General features: G+C 35.3%; 1 protein-coding gene across 1 annotated transcript; it reads right to left on the bottom strand.

The window, feature by feature from the left end:
- On the bottom strand, positions 1–1,678 carry LOC132630393 (stress response protein NST1-like). The gene is made up of 2 exons (XM_060345974.1): positions 1,091–1,678; positions 1–423 (listed from the first exon to the last, which is right to left on the bottom strand). The coding sequence occupies exons 1-2, from the start codon at positions 1,676–1,678 to the stop codon at positions 1–3; spliced, it is 1,011 nt and encodes a 336-aa protein (XP_060201957.1).
- Between the last annotated feature and the right edge of the window lie 10,205 nt (positions 1,679–11,883).

Raw genomic sequence — 11,883 nt, 5'->3', positions numbered from 1 at the left:
CTATCTTAAAAGCATCAACATCCCCAATTTCCTTTTTTTGTCATGAAAAAGCTCAATCAAATCATTTTTCGGCACTTTGGTTAGTCCGTTAAAGTACATATCCATCAGTCTGTTGGGGGAATCGGGGTCCGAGACAAATTCGCTGTCCATGCCACATTTTAAACCAGTCACGATGGCAAACTCTCTAATGCCGAAATGAAGCTCTTTCCCATTCAAATTGATGATAAACATATCATGCCTATCATGCTCTGTCTCGGCATACATCAGGCATCGAATTAGCTGTGGCTGAACATTCAGCTTTGGCAAATCCAGAAATAACCCAAAAGGGGACTCCCTAAACAGCTTCAATTGCGCGTCGTTAAGGCGGTCCTTAACTTCAAGTGGGGCTTCCACGTTGGTGTAAGAGCACCAATGAGTCTGTGTCTGAATATATTAAATAAGAGATAGTTACAAAAAAGAAAGCATAAATAACTATAAAGCGAGTCAAATAATCTAAATACGAGATATACCAAAGTCCATACATATTTTATACACCCTAAAAACTCAAGAATCCAATGACATATCTAGACACATTATATCCACAAAAATGCATTACAACTTTATAACTAAACATGTTACTCAAAAATCTTACAGTCAGCCCACTTTTCATACATATTTCATACACCACCAAATCTAGAATTCAGTGTTTGTTCTCTAGATAAATTGATAACTTAGGAACAGAGAACACAAAAAGGGAATTGCTGATCATGAGGCCCAAGGTCAATGCAAGACCACAAAAAGACACTTATCACACACCAATTTAATTAAATCTAAAACAAATAATTAGACATTAGCCACTTCTTTTCAATACTGAAAAACCAACTCAGAACACTTTCCTTACATTTTTCATACACTACCAATTCAGAAATAAAGTTATACACAATTGTTTAAGAGAAATCATATAGTCAGACCACTTTACATACATATTCCATACACCTCCGGAACTCAAAAAAGCATATAAAAAGACCAATCAAACCCTTTTTATACCACAAATCATACACATGCAAGTAACCAAATATTCAAAGACTAAAGTGTAAATGCTTTTTTATACCTTCTTTGTCGGGTTGTTTTTCTTCCTCTTTGATGTTTCACCTTTCTCGACTTTCTTCCTCTTTGATGTTTCACATTTCTCGACTTTCTTCCTCTTTGATGTTTCACATTTCTCGACTTTCTTCCTCTTTGATGTTTCACCTTTCTTGACTTTCTTCTTCTTTGATGTTTCACCTTTCTCGACTTTCGTCTTCTTTACTGCACCACCTTTCTCAACCTTACTTTTTTTGGCTTCAGGATGCTCAATTTCTTCTTCGAAATTAGAGTCGTCAGTGACTTTTTTTGACTTACTAGTTGACGTTTCTTTTCGCTTCCTTTTGGAATCATTCCGGGGGGTTGATTTGATTTCAAAAATAGTGGGACCAACATTACACAGATCGTTCAGAATTTTCGTCCTAATTTCATTTTGTAATGGGTTTTGGAATAATCCTTCATCATCAGAATCTTGCTTTTCCCTTCCTCCTTTTTTTACCGGGGTTTGAGTGAGTAAATTGAAGTTTGGAATTGGCCCTACTTTCGGGCTTGTTGGGGGCCCCAAAAATCTAGGGCTTTTGCGCATAGGAGAATTTATAGAATTGTTTTTACTCATTTTCACAAAAAAGGGACTGGAATCACAACAATTTAAGTTGGTACAGAATGATGCACACACAAAACACCTGGAAAATACGAAGTAGAAACCCTAAATAAACCGTTCAAATTGACTGAACAAGATGAAATTGATTCAAATGAAGATAGAAACACATCAATAGATATTCGAAACTAACACAACAATAGATGATTGAAACTATATGATTGAAACTAACACAACAATATATGATCGAAACTAAAGGAATTGTGAACCCTAGATTACCTTTACTAATCATGAAATGGAACGAAACAGAGGAAAATGGAATGGAGAATCACACACATGCGCACACAAAAAAACTGGAAATACAAAGTAGAAACCCTAAATAAACCGTCCAAATTGATTGAGCAAGATGAAATTGATTGAAATAAAGATAGAAACATATCAATAGATATTCGAAACTAACACAACAATATATGATTGAAACTATATAATTGAAAGTACCACAACAATATATGATCAAAACTAAAGGAATTGTAAACCCTAGATTACCTTTACTAATGGTGAAATGGAACGAAACAGAGGAAAATGGAATGGAGAATCACACATATTTACATCAACATTGCAAACACAGTAGAGAGAGAGAGAGAGAGAGAGAGAGAGAGAGAGAGAGAGAGAGAGAGAGAGAGAATTTGTATGAGATGGTGGGTTAAGAGTAGAGAGGGAATATTGCAGAGGAGGAAGAGAAAAATTGCATTCACAGTTGGGCTAAGATGAACTGCCAAAGCCCAAAATCGTGGTGGGGTACTAAAGCCCAAAACGTGGTACGGTACTAAAGCCCAAATCCGTTATGTTTCATAAATTGTCGTTGTGTTCCATAAATAAGGAAAAGTATCGTTATATTTTGTGATAAAGAGTCTTAAGTTGGTAGTCTATGCTATTTGCCCATTTTTATATGTTGTAGCTAACTATAAGAGATATTTAAATATAATAACTACCCTTTAAAGAAAATCACAATCCGTAGCTATATGGTGTATTCCAATTACTCCTCGTAGCTGTGTTGTAAATGACACATCCAAAAGCTCAGATTTCAAAAGACACGAAGCAATGGCCTGAGTGGGTTATTGTTGTTGTTGACCGGTTGTTGTCGTCATCTCGCCATCCTCAGCTCCCTCCTCATCGACGACTATGGCTGTTGCCATTGTCATCTCGCTGTCATCGGCAGCTATGGTTGTTGTTGTTGACGGATTGCTGTCATCATCTCGCCGTCGTCACTGATGGGCCTTTATCATCTTACCGTTGTCAGTGACGGGTGGTCGTCATCTCGCTGTCCTTAGTCCCTCCTTGTCGGCGGCTATGGCGTGTGTGCCTAATTTCTCCATGGTTTCTTCTGTGTCATCTTTGGCCAGAATCTATGGCTTCTTCTTCTTCTTGTATCTCAGATTTGAGTATACTTGAGTGTATTCGTCATTTTTTGAGTGTACATATAAGGTATATGTACTTGACTGATTGTATTTTTGGGCAAACTAGATGTATTTGACTGTATGTGTTGTTTGACTGATTTATATACATATGTATTTGGCTGACTGTATTTTGAAAATGTGTATTTTAAATACACCCGAATACTCGCGAAACAGGTCAAAAATAGCTGTATTTGACTGACTGTATTTTGAAACTGTGAATTTGAATACACCCGAATACACGCGAAATAGCTATAACATAGTTCGACATGTAATGAAGAAAAAAGTAGCTACGGTTGGTTAGAAGCCTACAAACTATAGTAATTTATGTAAGTTGCTCTTAAGTATGCTTTTATTTAGCAAATACATTTTATCTTAATCTAGCTAGACACCGTTTCAATCGGACACATCCTTGAAATATGTATGCAGCTAAAAGGCAACTTACTAGGTTCTAAATAAGTTACACATTTACAGACATATACATAGCCCCCGACAAGGTCTTCTAATGACCTTTTTGGATTTCTATAACCCGTAAGAAAATTATTTGTATATATTAATTGAATTTCTTGATGCAACTATACAATTATTTGTGTCAAAACTATTGAGCTCTGTCAATTTGGCCGTTACCTCTAACTCCCCCTCTCCTAAGTGATGAGTCGACTATGTCTTCTCGTGATCTTTTGGACCTATTAATTGGGAAGGCATATCCTGTTGACTCATCTGTCTAAAATTGGAAAACGAAAATATAACGGGTCTAAGATAATCAATCACCAATTGCTGAGATTAATAATGAAAAGGAAATCAGTAGTCTCTATTTATATTTAAGGCAATAAGTTCTTGTCATATTTAAGGAGATAAGGACTATTTCATGTTCTGCAGCACCAAGCCTCCAACTATGAGAATATTTCAAACGCATTACAATTTACTAGTCCTACGTAATAAGTATATAGTTTCTTATTTATTATTTGAAAAAAGAACCAAAAAGATTGTGCTATCTAACCTTGAATATGACAAGTTCAGGTTAAAAGCTCAGTTAGATTGCATGCCGCCCAAAATATTTTGAAACTTTCCAATTTCCTTGCTAAGAATCCTTTTATTACCTTTGTGGTTTTATTTTAAAAGGATTTAAAATATATTTGCATTGACAATATAATTGTATTTTACTATTAAAGTATTTTAACCTGTGATATAGCAAGTAAATTGATATTTTTACTAGGCTATTAATTAATAATTGTCATGATATTTACTTATTTATCTTGTAAGTGACCTGATTGTGTAATTATTTTTTATACCGTCAGCACATAGCATACTCTTCCATCACCTACAAATCTTAAAAGAGAATATTACATCGATGCTTCTCCCTTGTAGTAGTCTATGATAAGAGTTGAGACATTGCCATACTTTCAGTGGCGAAGTCAGGAATTTGGTGAAGAGGTGTGCAAATTTTCTTCTGATCAATTGTGTTAAGGGTGCGCAAAATCAAATATTTACTCATTATAACTAACATTTAACATATGTACACCACGTAATTTCCGATGAAGGGTGTGCACTTGACCACCCTTCGCTAAGGTGGCTCCCCGTGCATCCTTTAGATGAAATTCTAAATCAAAGTAAAGTCACACTTTGAGTTTGTTTATTTTCATCAAATGGATAATTTTATAGTAGTATAATGCTTTTGAATATCTGATTTCATCATAAACAATGACGCAGATGACAGAGACAAACTTTGAATTTGTTTATTTTCATCCTTTTTAGTCTGAACTCTTCTTGCATATATGCTCTAGAAAGGAGCGGCGTGGTGTTTTTTTTTTTTTTTTTTTTTACTTTAGAATCAATCCCTTTTCATGGTTAATTATTTATTGAAGTTGAAGCCACGTTACTCCTTGGCAGTTGGCAGTAAATTCGAATTTGAAATCTTATGCTACAAGTTGTATGGTTACATGTCTATTTATCCCTAGTGATGTCCAAAAGTGTTTTCTCTAAGATAGATTAGAATGAGAAGAAATATAAAAGAGACAAAATTAGCAATTTTCTACATTTTGCTTGCTAGTCATATTACTTCTTTTAATTTTTTTTTCCGGGAGATTTAATTTTGTAATCCTTTACAAATATTAGTTTAACCGTTTTTTCTCACATCAGCAAATTGATAAAAGATAATATAAGAGATAAGTAAATAAAACACGAAAGACTTTCATAGGTTTACTTTCTTCTGTTCAAATTATAGACGAATATAAGACATAAGAAATTAATCCTACCTTTGGTGCTTTTGTGTAAGGCAAAGAATATAGATACGTTACAAGAATATGAACATATTCATTCCTTTCAAATGAATTCTGTAACATATGAAATACTGATCCATTAATTCCATTGATTCTACCAAATGAATTTTGTAACATATGGAATAATGATTCTTTAATTCCATTAATTCTAATGTTCATTAATCTCCATTAAGTCCCCTCTTGGTAATAGCTTTGACCATATCCTATTATAAGTTATGTCATTGGTGAACATAATACACACAGAAAAATCATTTTTTTTTTAAAAAAGTTCTCTTCTTTTCCTTCAATTTCTGGGCAATTGTGTTTGTGCAAACTCCAAACTTCCATCCACTAGTGCAAGTGTTTGGAAGTATTGTGGAACCTTAGGGAGCGACCGGGCTAAATAATTTGCATTGTAGTCGGTCCGAAATCGCTTTCAAGGCAGTGACTTGCCACGACGCAACGTTAATCCGATAAATTGATTCTATCCTTGTGCTTGTTTTATTGATTAATATTGTTAATATTTCCAACAATAATTACCTCTTTTCTTTTTCTCATTTTTTCGATATGCCACACCAAAATAAGCTTCAAGAATTAAAGAATATCCATTCCTCATTCACAAATACCCAATCTATCTTTGAGAACACCCTATCATCTTGGTTATCATTCCAGATATATTTACAATCATTGTTAGGCAATTCCATGAGACCACAAGTGTCCAAACAATTCTGAAAGTCCACAATTTCAACAAAAGTGACTTGATTGCACTCAAGTCTGTCCTCAACATGTAATACAACATTAAAATCTCCTACTACAGTCCATGGGCATGTTCCCATGCTCAAATCGGAGAGATAGCTCCGTAAGTCCTTTCTATCTTAGTTCAAATTACAAGCATAAACGAAAGTAACAACAAACCTTCTTTGCGTAGTAATTCTTGTAATAAAACATATCATGGCTTGGGCAGTCTCACTATGAAACACCACCTCAAACCAATCATGTCTCCACACTATTACCAACCTACCATTATAGTGAGCACCATGGTTAATCCTATACTCCCAGCCCCCAAACATATTATTTATGACATTCCCCACTTTATTCACCTTGATTCTAGTTTCCACAAAACACATTAACCCTAGCTCCAATTCATTGCAAGGTAGTTTCACCTTCTTCTGCTTACTGAGGCCATTAAAGGCTTCTCACATTCTAGCTCATGAGTTTAACCATCCCCAGGAGGAGACATATGATTTTCCCTCCCAACTTCAACAATTCCTGTGCTAGGATCACCCATGTCCCCTCCAAGAGCCTGAAAAGCATTAGTGACAGTAACACTTGGTTCCCTTTTTCCTCCACCTTGGACAGAACTTGCAACTGACCCCTTTGGTGCTTTATGCTTATCACTTTTTTTGACACCTCCCTGTAGCTGAGGTTGCCACCTAGTCCTATAGTGTTGTCTTCTCCAACCTCCACCTCTTCCACCATGTGTGACTTGACCCTGAATAGGCTTAACCACACCAGACACACTTGCAGTACCATCTTGAGTTTTACTCCCCTCAGATACAAGCTCCTTCACAGTCCCTTGTGCAGGTTCTTTTGGTTTTATAGTTTCCACAGGTACATTCCTTGTTCTTCCTACAAATATCCTCTGAATGGCCATATTAATTTATGATAGATTTTACACAAAGGTGGCTTCCAATCATAGGTAACACACTGCTCAATGATGTTCCCTCTCTCATTCCTGAATCTGATCACTACCTTACTTCAGGTAGTCGTGAATCATTTGCGCCTCCACAAGCAGTGTAGCAAAATTGAGTCCCACCTTCTTCTCAGTGTTCCTATCTACCATTAGTGGTATACCAACTAAACTACCCAATTTACTCAACCCCTCAGCACTCCAGTATTTGAAGTCTAATCCAGGCAACTTAAGCCAGATAGGAACTGAATACAACTCATCCGTAGTAAATTCCATGTCAGGATCCCAAGCTTTCACATTCAATGGTTTGTTATCGAAGTGATAAATTGCCCCTTGAATCACTTCATTTACCCCCTCTGCATTATCAGTCCTATCCATAACTACACCATTCTGCATCATTGCCACCTAATTAATACCATATTTCCCCCACATCCTTTGAATGAAACCATTCAACACTGTGAATGGTGGATGCGCACCTAAAACATATATATGCTAGTTTGAACCCAACGTTGGTAACTTTTGAGATATCAAAATTGTCCGAAACCGATGCCATAGTTCCAGTCGACTTACCATTGACTGTCTGCACAGTACCACTCTCCACCTGCTCCACTTCATCCGCCCATGATTGACTACCTCCACTGGCTTGAGCCGTTGTAGCCTTCACCCATTCCCCAATCCGCTCCTTTGCTTGAACCGCTTCACTTTTCACTGGACTTGCTTTCACTTTTGGTGCTACTTCATTACGCTTCATCACCGACACACTTGCAATTGACTTCTCCTTAGCTCCAATAACTGTAATTGGCCCCATCAACGCAACTTCACTTAGGGCTCGTGTTTCCAAATTCGCAGTTACTGTTCCTGTGTTACTAATTGGTGTATTTCCTCCTCCTAACTTTCTGCGACCTTCAGTTGTGTTTCATCCTCATCCAGCGTCCGTCCGTTCATGGTTTCTTGTGTATTCATAGGCTTAGTTTTCTTACCCATGGCGTGGCGCAAGTTATACAAACTTGCGCCGAAAGAAACCAGACCTATCCATCCCTTTTTGACTGGGCCTATAAATGTAAATGTTATTGACAATATGTTTACTCTTATAAATTTTGAATCACCGTAGTAAAAAGTTTTAGTTCCGACCGTGATTGAGTGTAGCTTCAAGCAAACCTATAAGTCTATAGATATATGACAGAGTAGTCTAATTGAAATTTATACTAATTCGATTTTAACATCCTAGCTCCTACCTCACGAAATTACATCCAGACATCTGAATGAATTCATCTTTTTAAGAAATTCATCACTTTAAATATATATTCCTATAGTATTTTTAAATTTTAAATTCACCTTTAATCACATTTATTTCACGATATATAAAATCTGATCTCTCTCCTTGAATAAGTAGGACGAGGAGTAAGAAGAAATATTCTTGATGTGTACTATATGATTACAAATCTGTACTGTGAAGAAGAAAGTATTGAATCCGGTGTCAGATATCAATTCTAATAACAGATAAGTGTACTGGATTATATTAAGGAGACCTATAGACTTGGCTTTTATTCTTATCAACCTTCACATGTACAGCTAATCTTATCTTCAACAGTGGATAGCGCAAAGTTTACTCCAATTTACCTACAAAGATTTTTTTTTACTAATAATGGTATCTTAGCATGTGCATTGAACTATTTTACCGAATACTTATTATATCTCATCATTAAGACGGTATTGCGGAATTTATTTTTCCCACGGATACTAAATGTAAAAAAATCAACTGATATTTTAAACCGTTAAAATTGAACTCTGATTTCTTATATTTTCAGCTTTGGCCTCTATCATGCAGTGAGAGCCCCTCGCCCTCCACACCCACGACATAGAGGAGCTGCTACTCCTTAATCCACTCTACAATCAATAAAGACTCCATAGAGCGATCAATATATGATGCTAAATCGAAATCGAAATATAAAACACTATCATATGAATAATGCTAATTTGTATTTCTATTCTTGTTCGGTTTCGAGAGCCTCCTCTCCCTATTGCTTACACGTCTTTTGAACACTCATGAATAATGCTAATTAGAGACCTCTTTGGTTAGTTAAATTGTCAAATCAATCTTTTTTAGGACTATTAGTTTGAAACTTAATCGAACCTTAAATGAGGAAATTGACAGTGTAAGCTTCCATTTGGCCATAGATTTTGGGAGCATATTTTGAAGATTTGATTTCAAATCTTTGTTTGGCTATAAAATTTTGATAGATTTTTGAAAACAAATCTTCAAATTCCCAAATTCTGGCTCAAACCTATTTTGGGCCAAAATCTATGTTTTGGCATTTTCAAAACTTTCAAAAACTACCCCAAACTTTTGTATTTTATAAAAAAAAAAACTCATCTATTTATGACCCAACTAATTCTATCGACCATGTTCCTCCATTAAAGCTGTATCTACCATGTTTCCACAATTAAAACAGTCTCTTATATAAAGTGAAGATTGCGTACATTGTGGAAATATTATATTAAAGAATAGTTAGTTACTACCATTATTTTTTTTTTCTTGCACGGATGGATCTTTGTATTTTAATTTGAATTGTAGTAGCTAGTAAGTGTGTTATTAGCAATTGTTAATAAAATATCACGTTCTGCATAATTTGGGATTAGCAAGTATGCATTTTTTGTGTGGTTGAGTATTCTTGATAGTTTTTAGAACTTATGGGTATAAGTAATGTTTCAAATTTTACAAAACAAAAAGTGAAATATGTTTTGAAAAATTATGACCAAACACATTTTCAACACTTGAAAAACTTCACCCAAATCAAACTTTTCAATTTTGTTTTGGGAATCTATGGCCAAATGCTAGCTAACATTCATCTGTTTCTACAGATTTTTGATGCGTTACACAAAATAATACTTCCGAATCCGGTAGAGAATGCAAATTCGAACACAAAGTTGAAATAAGAAACAAAATTTTACATACCCAAAAAAAAAAAGTAATACATGACATAAAAAGAAAATAAAAACGTGAATGGTGAAAGGAAAGAAAAGGTGGGTTGTTTTTGGAGGTGGGTGGAAATTGGCATATATACCTCTCAAATTACGTGTCATGGTTATTAAACAAATTCTCTTAAATTATTTGTTGTTTAAGAAGTCAAGGCGCAATTATTTTTTTTTCCTTCTCATTTTACCATTAGTATAATTTTGTCATTAATGGAGATGACACATAAATAGAGTAAAAATTTAATGAAAAAAAGATTATAACTTACATAAATGAGAATAAAGTTAGTCAAATAAAAACCGACAGATAATTTAAGACGAAGGGATTTATGAAGGGTCAAAGATTGAGATAATCATATTTAGCTCATTTTTTTAATGTAATTTTACCTATTTAAAAATATTTATTGTAAGTATATTATTTTATGAAATATTAAAAATTAAATACGCATGGGGCTTACGCCTCGCCGAAACATATGTAAAACGCCCTACCTTACGCCCCCGCCTTTTAAAACACTGATCACATCAAATCCATCACTAAGGCAAATAAACGAGCAAAGAGTTAATCCCTGGTGCAATCCCATAACAACTAGGAAGTGCTCCGATCACCTTAATGTACGCCACAGGTACACCTCCAGCCTCCAAACACCTCCATGGAACTTCCCAGGGACTTAGTCGTAAGTCTTTTCAAGGTCAGTGAACACCATGTGGAGGTCCTTCTTCCTCTTCTTGTATTGCTCCACCAGCCTCCTCACAAGATGAATGGCATATGTTGTTGAGCGCCCCGACATAAATCCAAACTGGTTCTCTGAAATAGTCATGACCCTCCTCACGTCATCTCCACTACTCTCTCCCAAACTTTCATAATGTGGCTTAGCAGCTTGATACCCCTATAATTGTTGCAACTCTGAATGTCACCTTTTGTTTTGTACAACAGAATCATCATACTCCACCTCCATTTTTCGGGTAATTTTGTCGTCTTAAAATCGACATTAAACAACCTAGTCAGCCATTCCAAACCTGGCATGCCTGCACTCTTCCAAAATTCCACCAGGATCTCGTCAGCCCCAGTCACTCTTCCCTTGTGCATCATACGAATAGCACCCTTAACCTTGTCCGCCTTTATACACCTACAATTAATAATCAAAATCGAGACTCCTCTCTAAGTGCTCCAAATCCCTTAGCACATTGTCTCTATCCGCCTCTTCGTTCAAAAGTTTAAGGAAGTAAGACAGTCATCTCCATCTAATGAGTGCCTCCTCCACCAGTACTTCGTCGTTTCTTCCTTGATGCATTTCATTGGATCCAGGTCACGGGCCTTTCTCTCTCTCATATTGGCAAGCGTGTACCACAACTTATCTCTGCATTTACCCTCTAATTCTACATACATGCGTTTAAAAGCTGTCATTTTTCTCGTCGTAGCCTCTCGTGCCTAATGAAATTATTAGGTCGTTTGAACTTCAAATTTTAAATTAAAGGTGTGTATAACATATTAGAAATTACTTTATGAATTTTATGATTTTAAATATGTCATGTTGTTTTTATTAGGAAGTATCATTAGGAATAAAATGGAAATGCTAGAATTAGAAGCTTATCAAATATAAAAAGATATATTCTTTTAAGAACAAACTAAAAAGAATAGTTAGACACATAAATTGAAGCGCAGAACGTATTATTCAATTCTCAACGACAAATTGATCTGATAGTTCAAATATTCTTACTAATGTTTGAAGTTATTTCTCTCCTTTGAATTGACGATATGGTAGTAATTTTGATTGGAACCATTTTCTTATTAGTTTGTTAAAAGAAGAAAGAGACATTTCTATATGTAAAGAATTCAATTTTTAAATT

The sequence above is a fragment of the Lycium barbarum genome, chromosome 3 (assembly GCF_019175385.1).
Source record: "Lycium barbarum isolate Lr01 chromosome 3, ASM1917538v2, whole genome shotgun sequence".
In the NCBI taxonomy this organism is placed as follows: Eukaryota; Viridiplantae; Streptophyta; class Magnoliopsida; order Solanales; family Solanaceae; genus Lycium; species Lycium barbarum.
The sequence above is the reverse complement of the archived record's forward strand: the minus strand, read 5'-3'. Positions and strand labels throughout refer to the sequence as shown.